This window comes from Prinia subflava, chromosome Z, assembly GCF_021018805.1.
Source record: "Prinia subflava isolate CZ2003 ecotype Zambia chromosome Z, Cam_Psub_1.2, whole genome shotgun sequence".
Lineage (NCBI taxonomy): Eukaryota > Metazoa > Chordata > Aves > Passeriformes > Cisticolidae > Prinia > Prinia subflava.
In genome coordinates this window covers 35,721,607-35,741,222 of record NC_086283.1, presented here as the reverse complement: position 1 = coordinate 35,741,222, position 19,616 = coordinate 35,721,607, and the positions used below count along the sequence as shown (strand labels likewise).

The window sequence follows — 19,616 nt, the reverse complement described above, 5'->3', positions numbered from 1 at the left end:
TTAGGGAATAGGGCAGCACGGCACTCCATGGCCAAAAGAAAATAACCAGGCTTGAAAGAAAATGAAAGAAATTGTGAGACTGAAAGTCCTTTCATCTAACAACACGAATCCGGGACTGGATGCTACCAGTACAAATCATGCTCAGAAAACAGGTATCTAGGTACGGGACCATTCACATGAGACCACTAATACTGCAATTAAACACTGAATATATTCCAACCCAGAAAAGAATACAAAGACTAAAAAAATGACCAAAACCTTCAGAGGAAATCTGCAGAAATGAAACAGGCAGCAAGTGTTTAGATTAGCTCACATTCACTATGTAGTAATTCAAGTTACGACAAATTTCCTATACAAATGTAAGGTGAAGCACAGATCTTTACACATCTAAAGTGCCAGCTGGTGTTTCAAACAGTTGCTTAATAATGCCTACCGGCAAAACATTCAATGGAACAAAGCAATCTGCTTGTTTTGTTAGAATCCATTAAAAAAAATTGAATAAGCATAAAATAAATTTAAAAATCTGCAACCATATTTTCAAGATTAAGTTATTTTAATATAGTCTTCCTTCAGGTACTTTTCAATGTCTCATGAGATATTTTTCCTAATTTTCATGAACATTTCATTCATTTATTTCATACTCTAACCAGACCTAAGACTTGAAGAATCTCTTTGCTGACTGTTTTCTATTTCAGATATTCTAATTTTATTCTTACATGTCTTTCAGATATTGTTATAGCCATTTTGATTTTTAAACATAAATAAGGAACACAGCAGAAGAAGTCAGCAATTACAGCAGCAGTCCTTGAGACCCTGTGACTGTAATTCTGCTTTCAATTTTCACAGGGCATCAAACAGTTTCTCATCATAGGAGTAACCAAGTACGGCATCTGTCCAGCCAGCACTCGCTGGAAGGAACACACAGCTTTGCAGTCATTTAGGATTTTAGTGGGCACTTAAGGAACAACTTCAGTTATCTGAAACATCACTGTTGGCACCGGAAGACACAGATATTTACAATATTTGCTACTGATGCTCATTAAGGTACAGGGTGACATTACTGAAACTGTACACATTGCCAGTAAAAGCACTGTCATTCACTTATAAATAACCACTGAAATCACCACAAAAATAATTGAAAAATCAAAACCAAAATAATAGAATAATTTATTTGCTAGAAAGGATGGAAATAACAATACAATTCTACTGCCACCAGCATACACTTTGGCAGGATTAACAGGGTGGTTTAGTGACTACTATTAGTATTGTGTTCCTCTTCCATCACCAGGCAACAGTCTGCTGGGTTGTGCTGTAGGGTTACCTGAAAAGCATGCTGGAAATGTTTTCTAGAAATCCACAACTTTTCCTTCTTTGACAAGTAACTAGTACTTAATTTTATTGATATTAATCTCAAGTGACAGGCAGTGTAAAAGAGCTACTTACAGCCACACTTAAATAATTATTTATAGACTTCCAATAATTTTAGTGAATGAGATAATTAGTATAAATGAGCATAACTTACATAACACATTGGTGTTTCTTTCAGAACAATTGCATAATGATACAATTAAATACAACTGAAAAAATAAAGAGTTTATTCACATGTATCACTGCTCCAACAGATCTCCATCTCCCTCAAACATATTATGGCTGAAAAACTTGCTATCATTATAATCATTGGATTTTGCCTACAGAAGTGAGATACTTGCTAACTGGTCAAATAAAAGCCTCTACTGCTGAGTATCCTACTATTTTATAACTGCTGAAAGATTTTTCATTTTTTTCTAGCTATATATGAAGACCGTGTTTAAAATCTGCCTACTTAACATAGTTTCTCTTAATTTGATCCAATTTCTGAGAGGTAGAAAGCCAAGCTCTTTACCCTGCTCCTTGTTTAATTTAAGAAGGCAGATGCAATAGTCCTCTGCCTTCATCCACAGGACCATCTGCTCATGGACACATAGAAAAAGCAATATTTTACTTTCATGTCCAATTACCCACAGCATTTGGAGTGCCACTGTCCACAGAGCCTCTGAATCTAGGCAATCTTAAAGTTGTGTCACTTGTCGCTCATCCAGAAAGGCAAGAAGTTAATCAGTTTCTCCATTTGCATGATGAGGCACTATTTTACCACTAAATCAACCCAGGTGTATATTTTTAATATATTAATTCACATTTCAGGACAGTATGCTGCTTGCATCTCCTGCACTGCACCAGATATACGTCCAAATGTTACTGCTGAACAGAACATTTCATCCCAAACAGAATAAGGATTTGCCAGAATGTCCTGGTTCTTTAAGCTAATTCCCTTATAGGACCAGGGCTAAACTAACACAGTACACACATGAAACCTAAACTACACAACGGCATCAATATTAGCAACACCTTAGTGGCACAGAGACACCTGGTGGTATGTGTCACTGCTCCCCTGGAGCATTTACATATTTCATGCATTTACTTCAACTAACCCACTAAAATAACTTACACTTTTTTGCAAGGCTTTTTCTTCCTACATTTCCTTAAAGCACAAAGAATACCTCTGGAATCTTGCATGTATTTGTACATGTTCATTACAGGAAGCATGCATTCTCAGTCCTCAGGGCTGTGATAAAATATTTCCCTGTGATCACACAAAAGATATTCAGATTCAGTTTGAAAGCAGCACAGAAAACAACTGATAAAACCATGGAACTGCCACTGAGAAGAGACACAGACTTCCTAATGCCATGTTACTGAAGAGCAGTGACACCTCAAGTTTCTTTTGTTGTAGCAGTGACGTACATAAATGACAAATACCTTATGCATACTCCTGCATGTAAACATGTCCCATAGGACAAGAGGACAGAGTTGGAATGTTTAGGTTTATCATTAGGAAGTTCTTCACAGAAGGAGCGATAGGGCATTGATATGGGCTGCCCAGGGAGGTGGTGGAGTCACCATCCCTGGAGGTGTTTAAGGATAAAATGGACATGGCTCTTAGTGTGGAAATCTAGTTGACAAGGTGGTGTTGGATCATAGGTTGGACTTGATGACTTCAAAGACCTTTTCCAATCTAGATGACTCTGTGGTAAGAATGTACATGCACATTTGTTTAATTATTTCCAAAAAAAAAAAACAAAAACAAAAACAAAAACAAAAAAACACTTCACATGGAAGATCCAAAAATCTCTCACTGAAATAAATCTGAACTTGGTCAGTTGTCAGTTTAGTTAGTAAATAGGTAATTAGGTTACTTAGCTTTCAAGTTCAAATAGTATAAGAGTACTCACTCATACCGCATGAGGAAAATTATTAGTTATTATTATTAAAAATATGCATCTGTTTAAATATGTACATAATATTAGGCTAAGGTCAAAGCCATACATTGAAACTCCTGCAGTGGAAGACTTGGCTCCTTTAAGGAAAGATTGTTATTTTTGAGACTCTGTTCCACCTAATAAAGCAAATTTGTACTGCACTTTATTTTGGATGATGCGACACTGCAAAGCACATTTATTACCATTTAAACCATAAGCTATATAGTTTTCCAAGAGCAGAATCATGCCTCCTAATTTTGGCCAAAATGGCATCTGTTTTAGGTATCATGCACCTTTGTAGCTGCAGATGGCTGAGATTTACTTCAACCCATGAAGCTCAGCTATGAAGCTACATTTAGGCCCAGCTGGATAAACTGTCAAGAGAACCTGCAGCTGTGCTTGTGCTGGTAAACCCATGCCAAAACTCTTACTGAAGCTACAATACTTGATGGAGAAATTGATATTCAACAATTAAATTGCCTTTACCACCACGACACTGATGAGAAAAGTATAGTATTACCATAGAAACTGAAGCAGAAAGACAAGACTTGGTGGAAAGATTTCAGAGAGTTTCCCAGCAGATTTCCCAGCATGTTGGATTAGCATCCCTCCCACAGAAACCCATTACCTGTTAATAGAGGAGCCTTAATGCTACTGCAATCTACAAACCAAATAGGTTTATCACAGGAAAGTGAAAGGGGAAAAATATTTTTTAAATAAATAAAAAACCCCTAAACACCAAAGAGAAAACCAGTTATTAAATTATTAAGTTGCTTGTGATGATGATGATGAGTATTCTGACAGAAAAGTTCACACAGGCTCTCATCAGAAGCAGATCATGCATTTACTTCAACTAACCCACTAAAATAACTTACACTTTTTTGCAAGGCTTTTTCTTCCTACATTTCCTTAAAGCACCAAGAATACCCCTGAAAGCTCACATGTATTTGTACATGTTCATAACAGAGCTTCTTCCTTCACACCCACTTCTTTTCTCATTCGAGTCTAAAGCCAAGGTAAATACTTTCACTTATCTTGTAGGTAAAAAACCCTAAGATTAGTTTAAGCCTCTGGAATTGAAATTTACAAATATACTCCCAGCACTGTCTGAGTGATGTCTGTCTTGAAAGCAAAGCAGGCACAACCTCTGTCATTCAGATTCTGCACAGCAATCTGACTTCCTAGTTTGGTCTGGCTGATTAGCATCAACTGTGACCTTCAAATAAACTCAAAAGATCTAAGCATATAGAAACAGGAATTCTGGCAGATAAAAGCAGTCAGAAATGTAAGAGGAACTTCCAGTATGACAAATATCTGTTTATATTACTCATAAAAATGTCCCAGTCTTCAGGGTCCTAAATGTCTCATGAAAGTTTGACTACTAAGGGATCATTTGAATCCTTGGTTTTGCTGTTTGGTTCTTCTGAAGGTTTCTATTTAAAATATTAATGTAATAATAAAAAATCCCTTTTAAAGCTTGAGGGTTTTTCTTTCTTTTGTTTTTCTATATGTTGATCTTAAAAAAAAACCAAAAAAGAAAATACATGAAAAGTCTTTCAAGTTCACATTTCCAATAAAGGGTAAGTATTAATTACTTACTAATATGAAAACATGATGTGCATATCACAGTTCTAAACTTTTTAACAACAAAAGCATTGTCATGTTTGGAATCCTCTGACTGCATTTATCTGTACAAAAATGTGCAACGTATCTCTCATCTCTTCTAACTTCTTCTATTTCTTACATAAATTTCTTCCAGGATTTAATGATGGATACTACCAAAAGGTATTGCAGAATTTTTGATTTCAATTTTATCAGTATTCCAGAATTAAATTATAAATTATTCTATTTGGTATTAAAATAGACTTTTTCTCTTTTGTCATCATTTAAAAGCAAACATTCTCACATTTTTCTGTTAATTCCTTCATTTATTTCTTGAACCTAGATTTTGAATAGACTGTGGTAGATGGGAAGTCAATCTCCTGTTTTCATGTATGTATCCTACACTGCAAAAAAATCCTGCAGTGACAGATTGGCTGTCTTATTCATTGGTAAAATAAATAAATCCGGTGGATTTCTGCTTCTTGCTCAGGCATAGTGTAGGTCATAAACTTATTTCACCTGGTTTTGCTTTTGGAATTTTTTGGTTTTTTTCAACTATCTCCTTCAAATCCTTCCAGACAAACAGCAGGAGCTCTGCTAAAGCTGTACACATAGACCCTCTCTCAACATTACAGAGTTTCTTCCAATACTGCTTTTGTCTTCCTTCTTTGCTCTTTCTTTAGTCAGAAATCTTGGTCTCACTTATTGTCAGGATTTCCTCTGTAGTTTATTGCTTTTCCTCACAAAATCTTGTCTACTTAAAACTTCCAAAGACAAAAAGAACTCTTTGTGTTGTATTAGTACATCATAAAAAGGTGACTCAATTTGAACACAACTTGACCCTAGTCCAGAAATTTCTGTGTCAAAACTTAGTAGAGATTGGTAGATTTTACCAGAATCAAGTGTAAGTATTCATTTAAAAAATCAAAGTTCTTTATTCTTACTGGCTTTGTCTTGCTAAATGATAACATGAAAATATTATAGAGATTTCAGTTTGTACAGTAGAAAGCAATCACATTTTTATTGTCTAAATTAAGGTCAGAAGTAGGCAGCAAGATATCAACTGTAAAAACATCTTCCAAGAGCTACCCCAGCATCTCCTCCACACATACTGTCCATAGTAGTTATGACATATAGTGGAAGGGTCCCTTAGCAACCAATATTGCACACACAATTCAACATTACAGACTGTTCTCAATCAAGAATCAAATCTCCTTGGGGTACACACTGTCTTCCCATGACACTCTGGATTATCCATCAAGTGCACCCAGGTCCTTGAGCAGAAAAAAATCCCACAGATGGGAAGCAGAACTAATCAAAACTGTTTGCCCTACAAAAAACTGTTTCCACATAAAACCACATTTTTTTTATATGTACCACAGGGACTTTATCCCCTTCTACAATATGTGGAGGTTTTGACTGGGGAGGGACAGCTCAAGTGATAAAGCCTTGGGTGTTAACTAATCAGACTGTCTTTGCTAAGTGTAGGTCCAACCACCCACTGCTTTCAGTGTGGTTTTTGACAGTGCATTGTGTCATTCAACTTTCTGATAGGGTGCTGCATGAGAGGGAATATGATACCCACTCCATACCACACTCTCTGGCCAAGGTGTCCCTGTGAAACATTTTTAAGATTAGTTTCATTGTCCAACTCAGTTTTTTCTGGGGTGCTATGTCACCACAGGACTTGGTCTTCAACCCCCAAGATGATGTTCCAGGCAGTGGAAGGCACAGGGTACCACAGCCATCCAGTGGTACTTCAAACCACTGCAAGCATGTAACAATTGCCTTGGCAGGTATGTATGGTGTACAGTGTAATTAATCTGCCAGGCCTCCTCGTATTTATATTTCAACCACTGTCCCCCCATACTACAGCAGATTTACCTGCTTGGCTTGCTTGATTGCAGGGAATGGATATGGATAACTTGGGATACACTGTCATTGTTAATTCCACCCCTTTATCACAAATCCACCTCTATTTTGCCACTCCTCCCTGCTACCCTGAGGCCCTTCATGCAAGCAATAATTCACCCTTATGCTGCCAGCCCAAGTCCACCTGAGACAGTTTAATCTTGGCAGCCCAATCCACCTGTCCATTCTTAAAGTGCTCTTCAGCAGCCCAACTCCTTGGTGAGTGTGCATCTACTCAGTCTTTTACAGCCCGCTTCTCTACCTGCCAATGATGCCTCACCATAATTCACCAGTGCGGATGGGTTTACCTCTGTCCTACTTGTTGGTCTTTTTCCATTGGCCTAGCCACCTTCAATGCATTTACTGTCATCCACAAGTCAGTGTAGAGGTAGAACACTGATAATTTCTCTCATTCAGTGATATCTAAAGCCAGACGGATGGCTTTCAGATCTGCACCTGACTTGATGCATAGCTTGTCCCTCCGTAGCTTCTGTGATTTGCCATGTAGGGCTCCATAATATAGCTTTCAATTTCCAATATACTCCTAAAACAGAGCAGGAACCATCATGAAATAGAGCATATATTCTTTTCACTTTCTGGTAGTTGATCATGTGATGGGGCATCCTCAGCACATGTCCTTCTCTCTCAATAATAATCCAAAATTTTCACCTTTGGGCCATTTCATAATAATTTCCAAGATCCCAGAGCAATGGCCATTTCCTATTCGAGCTCACTGGATGGCCAGAGCAATCCACTTACTCCATGTAGTATCAGTGGCATGATGTGTGTAAGGGAATTCCCCTTTGAACATCCAGCCCAGCACCAGCAGTCAGGGTGACAGGAGGAGCTGTGCTTTGGTGCCCACCACTTCCAAAGCAGCTCAAACCCCTTCAATAAACTGCCAGGATCTCATTTTTAGTTAGGGATAGAAGGTCAGATCCTTTGTAACCCCGACTCCAGAAACTCAAAGGTCACCCTTGAGCCTCTGTGGGTAATTTTTGTCAGAGATCCAGGAAGGACCACTCTCCCTAGCTGCACTGTAGAGCATGATTTTATATCTAGTTCTATCTTAACTGGCCACTGGGCATTATCCTCCCCTGTTCCACCCCAAACTGGGTAAAATGATTAATACATTCCCAGAGGTACCACCCCAGGCCCAGGCAGAAGATCAGCACTGAACATACATCCCAAATGACCCTCATTGCCCTTGATGTTGTCATGTCATACAGTATATCACACAGTACAGCAACAAAGTCATTCTTATCCTTCTACCCATTCTGAAAAAAAAAACACCGTGAGGAGTACACACAGGAATATATGAGTTATATACATCCACATGCACAGACCAAGCAACATTGTAACCAGGGGGCTCTGTACCTAACACAAAAAAATTGCTTAGATTAAAATTGTTTCCAGCCGGCTCTGTTGTTACCTCAATCCATCGTTTAAACATTGGTTTAAACTCAGCTGGAAATTAAGCCTTATGCAGCCAGTAACAGAGGGACAAAAGGCAGAAGTAGATTGAGATAACCATTTACTGGCCAGCAGCAATGTGCTAAGAAAACAAACATTAACAGCAACAATACTAATAGCAACACTATATGGAAAGGGTGATTTACATGCAAAATACTCACTGAGCTCAACCCCATGTGACCACACCATAGTTAGAGCTGGAGCTGCCCCACCTCTTCATTCAGTGCTTGCTTCCCAGAAAAAAAGGAACAAAATGGCAGCTATGCTCCATGTGATGCATTCTTCCACACAAAGTCACATCCCCCTTCTTCGAAGAAATGTAAATCCCTTGCTCCTGCCCACTCTCCCCGCCCCCAACAATATGAATGGTACAACACAATAACCCCCGGGGTGCCTGCAAGGCTCCAAGCTGCAACCCCTCATGGGAACTGTCAGAAAATCAACTCTCTCTTTGGCCAAAACTAGGACAACTTGATACATTCTAATCCCACTAAGTCAATACATTACAAGATATATTATCCTAATTATAAAAAAATCCCTTTGTGTCAAATTATCCACATAACAGTACTTATATCCATCAGTTTATAAGCCACTAAAATGATCCTTCAGGTCCTTCCAACACAATCTACTCTGTGATTATATGATTTTGCTTGCTCAAATGACTACACACAAAAGCAAATCAGCAACATCCAAGCAGAGCACAAAGGAACAAGTCTGCTCACCATCCTTATTAATTATCTGACTTAAGGCATCGTCTTCCTCCTCACCAAAGGAGTCACTCACATGAAGCACGAGGCGCCTTAACTGACAAAAATCCCAGTACTACAATACTTTTGTCCCCAGATCTCACATCTCACACTGAGTCTGAACCTTTCAAAACTGAATGTTTTGACAGTGATGGTATATCATTACTCCTAAGCCTTTGAAATATGAAACCTCTGGCTTGCTGACAAGGTATGAATCACTGTCGTGGTTACAGGAGAAAGAGTGCCCATATGGGTATAGCCAAACTAGGTCTACACCCACCTACATTATTACTGATGAACTGTTAATGGTGCATCATTTGCAATAACTGCTCAGTGCACACTCGACTGCCAGGCTGCAAACTGGGTGTTAAGCTATGAGTGGCAGGACAGCATTTCTTTGTCTTTGTCACCCAGCCTAAGGGGGGTCATCTCTGCCAACAGGCCATAATGGCTCAACAGCCCCAGTGACCAACCTAGGTCATCAAGGATTCCCCAAAATGTCCCACGACTCATTGGGTTATATTTTATTGTGGAATTCCTTGCCCTGTGGAAGGTACTGAACATTCCCGCATGAATCTGACCATATACAATTTGGGGTTTTGAGACTGGGAGAACAACCATCAGCAATGCTCATCCAGAAGGGGAACCCAAATTTCCACAGGACGACAGCTGTCAACAAGACCACAACCATAATTGCAGCAGCCCTGCAGCCTGCTTAATTGGACTGCAATCACTACCCCTGACCAATAAGGGCCAGGCTGTACTCTTGTCAGTTTAAGCCAGTGTCTCTGTACTTTCTGCATTTATTGTATTTTTCCTATTAAACTGAAACTCCAATTTGAAATCTCTCACAAGGTATTTGCATGGAGTTAGTTTCTCATGCTACTTTTCCTTCAAGCAAGCACAATCACCTACTCCATAAGACTTCAATACATACAAATACAGACAGACCATTCTGCTGCACTTGCTATGGTTTGTAATCAGTTCATCCTTACAGAAATACACTGAATGGAATGCACACTGAGCAGAACACAAACTTCACATTAAAAAAATCTCCATAGTGGACCAAAGGTGATCTAATTTGTCATTTTGAGAATTTAAGTCTACCACAGATAGAAAATCTGCCTTCTTTTACAAGGAAGAGAAAATATTTCTTTTTTAAATGTAAAAGCTTCAGGATTTCCATTATAGCTACCCTCTTAAAATTCCCTAGAAGATAACACTTGTAATATCAAAGATCTAGGATAGATAGTAAGATTAGAGAGTAAAAGACAAACACTGTCTTCAGATCAATGGTGAGTTCTCAATCATCTTGCCAATGGCCAGAAATTTATCCAAGAAGTTTAAAAAAAAAGAAAAAAAAAAAAGAAAAAAAAAAAAAAAAGAAAAAAAAAAAAAAGAAAAGAAAGACACATGGGTCTATTAAATTTATTAGCACATAACACAAGATAAACTAGTTAAGCTAGAACTTCCTACAAAGCTGGGTGTTAAATGACATAGTGGCAGTTTTGAAACTGTTTTAGTCTTTTTTTTTTTTAACACTAGAAAGCCATTCTCTCTGCAGCAATATAGTAACTGATGATAAGTCTTACTGGTATGACTAATTTTCTGCATTCATCACCTCAGAAAGATGGAAGGAACATTTTTCAGCATTTCTTGGGAAAAAAGAAAGTCTAATGCTATAACAAATTTTATGTATTTCTATTTCTAAATTTAGAAAGTTCAGCACAGGTTAGTAGGTTATGAAACACACTGAAGGTTATGAAGTACACTGAAGTAAGAGTTTTGACACAGTCACTTGAAATCCAAACAAAACCCTTGAAACTTGACCACTTCACAGCAGAGTCACTTGTTACAAAATAAACATTTATTTGATCTTTCAGTGCAAGATCTGTGGCAATTTCTATCTTCCAAAAATCTATTATTCTCAATATAATTATTTTACCATAAACATCATTATATAAGAGCAGTGAATGCAAAGATTGATGATAAGAGGAGGTAAAGTTTGAATTAAATCACAGATAAACAGTAAGTCAACAGCTGCTATTAGTTCACTTTAAAATATCTAAATATTTCACATGAGGATAAATGCAAACTAGCTAATCCTGAAAAATCACGTAGTTCACTTTGAAAACTCTGCAGCGCTTTAGTTAATTAAGCAGAGGTTATTCAAGATATAATTAAATACAACTCTATTGTGCCATATCTTGATTTTTTTTCTAGTAATATATATATACACTATTAAAATACCATAAACTGACAGTCTGATCAGATGCTGACAGAGCACAAGACACAGATTATACATCTCAAACTGCTAAAAGATTAGCCTTTTATTAGAGATTAATACATGAAAAATTGGGCAATGCAGAATATACCCTAACAAAATTAGGTATCTAATTAAAATCTTGGAGAAACAAATAGCTTTGATCAACTGCAACAGCTGTCTTATACGAAACAAACTTTAGCAGCAGCTTTTTACTCCTGGTTGCTATTTCTGTGTAATTTAACCATGGACTTCTCACCCAGCCTAAAGATTTTCTCATCTACTCATTCCTGTGTCAGTGGCCACATCCCTAAAAGCAAGCGTTCTCCCATTTTCTAAAATACTGCCCTCTTAATTTTCAGAATTATGTTGCTCTCAAATCATACTACAAATACCTGTGCAAATTATCTCTCTCCAGCTCTTTCTGTTTTCCACTGGCATTGTGTCAGGAAAAGGTAATTAATCCCTGACAGTCAGCAGTTTTAAAATTTTCTCACCACCTCCATCTTTCTCAGTGAAATTAAAGCATCAATTAAGATCCTCTTGGGTGACATTATCTGTGCAGCTTTTCATTGACATTTCAGACTTTTCTTGTTCCTTCTGCTTCTTTGGCTGGATCAATTGCCTGTGACATATGCCAATTATAACAAACAAATCAAATTTTTCCCTTGTGTAACTTCACTGACTCTAAACCAATTATAGATTCATTCTGATATAGGCAGAGAAACATGCATGGTATGCCAGTCTGGTCTTCATTGGCTCTGCATCCCACTCGTCACTAAATTCAAACTCCCCTCTCTCCTCTTCAGGCTTCCTCCCAGCTCAGCCTGTACACCCTTCTAGTCATTACGATTTCCTTTCTCCTTCCAATGCTCTTTGCCCTGAAAGTGCAACATCTCCTCATACTAGCTCACTAAACTCCCCTTCTTTCTGCAGATCCTCTTCTTGTGACACACAGCTCACCCTTTTAGATCAACTTTACTAATAGTTATCCTTTATGAGTAAGAATGAGAATGACCCTGTATCTGGATGCATCTCCAGTTTTTCACTTAATCTCATCTCTCATCAGTCTGTATTATATATTCTAGACCACTGCTTCCCTATCACTGCTTATTAATGAAACAAATAGCTCCATGTGTCACAAAATTAATGAAACCTGCTTTCTTATGGCTAAATTAAAGGTTGAACAGCAGCCCCCATCTGCCCTCTGCAATAATCCCAATGCTCTCCCATACCTCCAAATTATTCACACAGCCACTCACAGAACTGGAAACACTGAGGGAAGGGGTTAAGAACCTGCCCACTCTTTTGAATGGATCAGTCTGGACACATTTTCAGAAGTCCCAAAATTACAAAATCTGTTGTTATCAGATTTGTTGTTATCTTGCAAGAAAACACATTGGAGAGAAGTGCCCACAAGACTCCTCACAGTAGTAGTCAGACTGCATCCTGGACATCCCTTAATCAAGAACCCTCTTCACATTCATTGTTGATTCAATATGACATATGCCCAAATCCTATTCTTTGATTAAGACAGTGAAACTCTTGTAAGGTCTTTATTACTGCAAATCTTAAGAAACAGGAATATTTTCAACCCCCCTGGTTTTTACTAAATTACTGTTACAAAATACAAGTGATGTAAGACTTTTTATGCAAAGCTATGTCTCACATAAAGAGAAAGACCATGCTGGCACAGGCACTGTCAGATAAATTCATGCTCTAGCTGGCACAGAAAGAAAAAGTAAAAGGGACAAGTAGAATAACCCTTGCCTCACTGCCTTGGGCCATGGCAGCACACTCAGACACCGGAAGCATTGTGAAGATTGCTCCTAGAGTGTTGTTGTCATCTCCCGTCCAGGGGACACCCCAGAAGGCATCCATCACCCTCATCTCAGTGCTTCAAGGATGCAGCACACACATGGTTCTCAGCGACATGACAGTGATTGGCTGCCATATGGAAAGTAATGAAAAGTTTGGCCAAGGAAACTTGTCTCATAGTCTTTGGAAACTGGAAGAAGAATTATGTATAATTGCATATGTGTTCATTTCTTTGTCCTAAAAACACACATTTGCACTTCATCTAGTGTTAAAGAGAAACCTGAATTTCCTTCCAATAAATATTTCAGATGCCCTTTCCAAAAATATTTACAGACAGCTCCAAGAAATATATATTAACATTATCTTCAGCAAAGAACTATGTTAGTATTTAGTGCTCAAATACAAAAGGTATTGTTTGCATAAGACTGCGCTTCAATTTGTGCAGCGCTACTCAAACCAAGATACTAATCCTATTCAATGCAACAGAAGCTTTATTCAATACTGAAAAAACTAGATCTCTGCTAGACTGTCCATGCCCAATGCAGTAGTGCTATATCACATTTTAATGAGTTCAAATTAAATTCAAATGGCTTGATTATGCCAAAAAATTAAATTTCAATATAAAATCTTACATTGTAAGTCTTCCTACTCACTAACTTATACTCCTTTTCACTGATGACAACTGTACTGTTTCAGCTTAAAAGCACAAAAAATTTGGCTTATTGTGGGATTTTATTTCTCTCCCTTGTCTCCCTTAAAATATGTAGATCTTTTTGTGTGCAGATTTGCTAAAAAGTTCAACAGTCTTGATCCAAAAGTGGCAGTAGCATCTGCTTGCTCTCTATTTCAAAAAAATTTACTTATATTTTAAAAGAATTTGCAATTTTATGTTGATTTATTTTTAGGTAATTTAATCTAATTTTAATGATTCTAATTTTTTTTTTTTTTTAATCTTTGGGCATGTAAGGCTGCAATGAAAGACAATGAAAATCCAGACACCACTGAAAATTTGTGCTGCTGTGTCCTGGTTACAGAAAAAATGGAATGGAGCTTTTAACGCTGTTTATTCCATGCCACCCACATCATCACTGTGATCAGTGTGGTCCCAGCAGGAAACACCAAGGAGGGGAAGTGCACCATCTTCCCTGGCTCTCTCCAGGGGGAAGGTATGGGGATCAGCCAGGTGGACCCAGCCCCTCTTCTCCACAGTCAGTCCCTTTCCTATTTCTCTGAGCTGTGGCTTTAAGATGTGGTGCTGAAGGACAGCAACGCCGAGTCCAGGACAACTGCTCCAGGGAAAATTAGAAAAAAAGGAGAGAGAGAGAAGGGGCGGCACAGAGCCAAGCCCGGCTGAGCCATTCGGAGCCCAGGCCCCAGCAGAGCCGAGTGACTGGTGGCAGGGCGAGAGGAGGCTGTGCAGAACCAAACTGTTGGAGGGGTCCGAGGCAGAGGCATGGCACAAGATTCTGAGGGGTTTGCTTGCCCTACTTAGACTGAGGGGATGAGAACATAAGCCACCTGAGCTACCATGGCCTTACTGCCTTTGTCTGGAGTCCATACCAGGCACTGTCTTTGGGAAGCATTTTTTCTTTTGTTCCCAGTGCCCTTTTGTGGGTGGGAGACCCTCTTTTTATATACTTTTGTTTTAATATACTGATATTGATGTTGTTATTGTGATTTTAGTAAATTGTTATTTTAACTCATAATCTCTTCTTATTGACTCTCCACTGTCAGAAATCACAGGGGGAAAGGGAATAGCTTGTTTGGAGTTTGGTTCCCTGCAGTTGTTAAAACCAGCACGTGCTGTAAGTAACACTTGGATTTGAAAAATGCAAGTTATTCCAAACTCACACTACCAGATGTGTAATCCCAAATCCTCAGAGAGGTGTAAAGGCCATGACTAACACATGAGGTTTGGCAGGGACTTTACTGCCCTGGGGTGCAGCCTGTATGCATGCAAGACTTGACTCCTGAGGTACACTAAATTGGAAACTCCAGCTGCTCACAGAGGAAGGTACTTACTCTGTTAACAGATCACTGAACACTACCAGGCATGCTTGAAGACAATCTACAATGCTTTATAGTCAGAATCTTATTTCCACAAATATCCTATAGCTCAATGAACCTGGTAAATTAAACTAGATTTAATAACCCAAGTGAGATTATACTTTAGAGTTGTGAAAAGCAGTGAATGTGCTTATTATGAAATAGCAGGAAAGCTATTCTGTTTCAGAACATTCCTCTGCAACCAACACAATCAGCAGCTCTGCAAATTTCACCAATACACAAACAAGCTTTTTTTATTATCAAAACCAGCATATCTGGTATCCAGGCACAGCCCAAATTATCACTACAAAACACTTGAAAGAATTGGTCATAATCCTGCTAATTAAAAATATGTGTTAGAAAGCATAATTTGTTTTGATTTAGGAGTATTCTTTCCAAATGCTATGACTGTATTTTGTTCTAAACTAGAGTAATGCCCTCCCAACTAAAAAGCACTTGACATGTTTTGTAAATAAACATTTACAATTCTTTACCAAACACAAGAGCAGAACAACACTGAAGAAAGTCACAGATTTTCATATTGGTAGGTGCTGCAGCCTTTAAAGCAGAATAATGTCCTGTCATCCCAAACAATAGTACTTAAATACTTAAAATGTGCAATACATTGTTGTGAGCCAGGGAGGGAGGGGGAGGAAGGGATTCACTAGGCAGGGAAATGCCTGCCTAATAGACACCTGTCACAATAATTCCACTTCCCACCTCGATAAGCAATGACCTAAACCCTTTACAAGCATTATAGAAGAGCCAACCGCAGTAGTTTCCAGTCAGGCCACTGATTATAACCAAAGCAGCTCCATGGCAAAAAGTTAAGTTTAGGTCCCATGTTTGTGAAGACGAACTCCTTTGAATTCTGCAGAGGGACATTAAAGTACAACTGACCTCCAGGTACACCTGCAAATTGCTGCAGAATTACGATCATTCTTCATCAGCATAGGTACTTCTCTGGCAGCAGCCAAATGCATTTATACAGCCTATTTTTGACAACACATAGAACATTCCTTTTACTTCAGCTACTCATTTCTCCCTGTTTATGACATAACACAATTTATAATAATATGCATTACTCAGTTACTCCTGAAGAAGGTGGATGGCTGCTTAGAATTACACAAGATCCAAAAATACTCACGTTTTGCACTTTTCTAGCAGTAAATTTATTCCAAGATTCAACAGCCCCTATCAACAGTAGCTTCACCACATAATTTAAAAATTGGCAGTTGGAAGAGTTATGGCTTTGTTTGCTGCTTTCCCCCAACAAACAGGAACGATGGTCTCGTATACTGAACTGACAGCTGCATGAGGCAGCACCCAGTGTTTAACTAACAAATAATTACCTACCATGTAGTAAATGTGTACTAGTGGTCGTCGTTTGTGTCTTGCAGAAATCAAAACACATAGTAATTCAAATCTGGATAACCAAACAAGGAAAATAAGCCCAGGTTACCCGAGGAAAAGCAGTGCTGCGTGCGTTGAGAGCAAACACCAGCAGAGATGGCCCTGACAGTGCGAGGCGGCACTGGGGAAAGGCGTGCGAGCGAGGGAAGCCTAACTCCAGCCTCCGAAACACCTTTCCTCTGCATGGTTTATGCAACGAAGGTCTGAGGGAGGTCGCTCCTGCAGCGGAGCAGGAGCACGGCTGGCAGGATGCTCCCACGGCTCGGGCCCGCCACAACGCCTGTCACGGCGTACTGGGGGACTGCCGGACTCCGACGCGGGATGCGGGCTGGACCCGAGCCGCTCCCCCTTTAGACGAAGGGCACTCCAGAACAGCGAGCCAAGCGGGAGGAGGGCTGAGGCTCAGCCGAGACCGTCCTTCGCCTCACCTGAGCTCCCTTCTCCAGCGGTCGCCCTCCCACCTACCTCTCCTTACCTCAGCTCCCTTCCCACCTCCTCTCCCCTCCTCAGGGATTACCACCCCTCTCGCCGACCTCCCCACCCGCTCTGTACGCAGAGGGGCTACTCGGGCCGGCACGCACCGCGCTGCTGTCGCCGTCCTCCGTCCGCTGCTCCTGGATCCTGCCGGCGGCGGGCGAGCCCTGTAGCAGCTGCTCCAGGCAGGCGGTCCCGGGCAGCGAGGAGCTCTTCTGGTGGGACAGGTGCGCCCCGGGCCGACGCCCCTCCCTGCCGCCCTCCGGCCCCTCACCGCCGGCGGCGGGCTCCGGGCGGCGGCCGGGCGGCGGCCCCTTGCCTTGGGGGAGCAGGTGCTCCCGCAGGCGGCGCAGGGCGGAGCCGGACTCGCCGGCCGGCTCCAGCGGCTCGGCGGCTGAGCAGCATAGATTGGGCTGGGAGGACGAGAAGACGCGGTCTAGCACTTGCCGCCGCCGCTTGAAGCCGCTCCACTTGCCGCCGGGCTGGAGGTCCCCCTTGGCGCCGGCCGGCGGCGGCGGGGCAAGGGGCTCCGCAGTGCGGCGCTCGGCTGCTGCCCGCCCGCCGCCGCTCCGGCCCTTGCCCCCCAGCTGCAGGTTCTTCCACAGCCGGGCCTGGAAGGAAACAGCCGGCTCTGCTTCGCTGGGCTTCTCCCCCGCGCTCACTCGGGGCTCCTTGCCCGGTTCCATCCTTCTCCTCCTGCGGCGGCGGCGGCGGCGGCAGCAGCAGAGCCCGCCGGAGGCTGTCGCCCTCTCTCCGGTGCGGGGCGGGCCGAAGCGGAGCGGCGCCGCTGCCGGAGCGAGCGCAGGGCTCCGCCGCACCGCCCCCCGCTCAGTGTGGCGCGCCCGAGGGAGGATGGTGCCGCAGCCGCGATGCTGAAGATAAAGGAAGGACCAAGCTGCCACCTTGGCCCATCTGGGCAGAAAGTTTGCCACCCCAAGCCCACCACCCTGGGTGGTCCCTCGGTGGCGGCGGGCTGCGCGGAGCCTGGCAAAAAAAGTTACAGGCGAGGTGTGCAGGGGGAGCGGCGTCTCGCCTATAGATAGGTGCGGCGATGCACATGAGGACTTGGCCAGAGGGGGCTTGCCCTGCCCACCTCCCCACCTGTTTCCTGCAGTGGAGACAGCCTCTCCGTACGGGATGCTGGGAGGGCGCACGGCCCGGAGGCCGCGGGTGGCGGAGTGGGAGAGCCGAGATGCTGCAGGCTCCCTGGGGCCGGGAAACACCCAGACCCCCGGGTGAAGGTGGGAGCGTGAGGCGGCTCCCTGGCCAGCACGCATGATCCCCGACCCGCGGTAACTTTGCGATGGGAAGGTTCAGTGGGATTGGCTCATGCACGTACAGAAAGCGCTGCGGGAAATACGGGCCTCGTCACCGGCTCTGTCCTTCGGCAGCGGTGGGTCCAGAATGCAGAGACCGGCCCGGCAGGACCCGCCAGGTACGGGGGAAAAAACGCCTCAGCTAGTCTGCCGTTCTCGTCTTTTTTAAACTAGGGAAAAATTTAAAAAAAAAAAAAAAAACAAAACAAAAAACAAAACAAAACAACAACAACAACCAAAAAAAAAAAACCCACAAAAAACAAAACAAAACCAACTTTGTGCATTATACTTTCGGGTCTCATTTAAAAGGACACTTCTCACAATGGAGTATTTGGCCCTCTACATTCAACTTCCCCAGTACAATTTGCAACCAGGCATTTGACAGTTAAAAAATTTGCTGAACAGAGTATGAGGAAAATAAAAAGTACTGAGATAAAATAGATGCTTCCAAAACATCAGGGCTTTGGGAAACAAAGTATTTGAGAAAATAGCCCAAATAACCCCTGAACCACTGGAGGGTATTTTTGAGGAGTCCTGCCAATTTAAGTGACATTTTAGGACCAGAAAAAAAGCCAAAAATAGTCACAGGAAAAAAAAATTAGGACAGAAAATTATAAATAAGTCAACTGATTTTGATCCCTCTAAGTGAATCCAAATAACCAGCTTCCAACTATCTGAAAGCAAAAGCATTAGGTAGCAATGCTCAAATGGATCGAGGCCTGGAGGAAGCTTGTGTGTCTGAATGTCTGAGTTGACATTTTAAATCAAAGAAGAAATTTACTAAAATGAAAACCATTTAAAAATATTTGTTTTCATGTAAATAATGAATTTACTCAATGAGCAGGAATCAAAGAATAAAAAATTATTTTGTTCACCAACTATACTGGGGAGAGTAAAAAAGACTAAAAAATATTTCAATATATTTATCTGCCTTGTGTTTGACTCTTTTTATTTCCACCTTACACTTAAAATGTAAAATAACCAGCTTTTCAGATAAGTTACCCGTTAAAGTAATGACTTTTCACAAAAGCAATAGATGTAGAAAGACTACAACACTCAGTATTTAGAACTTACTTTACTAAATATACTGAACTACTCTCATACCTTTAAATGACAGTTATTTTGACCAGTGATCTGGTCAGCATTTTCCTACTTAAAAAAAAAGACCAGAAATTTATTGTTTTTACAGACATATTCTCTCAGCAACTAATCTTGGAAGTACATGGAAGCTTGTACTCTGTGAGGAGTGTAAACAACC

At 41.1% G+C, this 19,616-nt stretch overlaps 1 protein-coding gene across 2 annotated transcripts in view; it reads right to left on the bottom strand.

The window, feature by feature from the left end:
* Positions 1-18,882, bottom strand: part of MCTP1 (multiple C2 and transmembrane domain containing 1) — a 231,010-nt gene extending 212,128 nt beyond the window's left edge. For both annotated transcript variants that reach the window (XM_063422940.1, XM_063422941.1), the window contains exon 1: positions 17,150-18,882. In XM_063422940.1, the coding sequence (XP_063279010.1) occupies positions 17,150-18,319 (1,170 nt within the window). In that variant the 5' untranslated portion in view covers positions 18,320-18,882. The remainder of the gene's footprint in view (positions 1-17,149) is intronic.
* Positions 18,883-19,616: the final 734 nt, after the last annotated feature.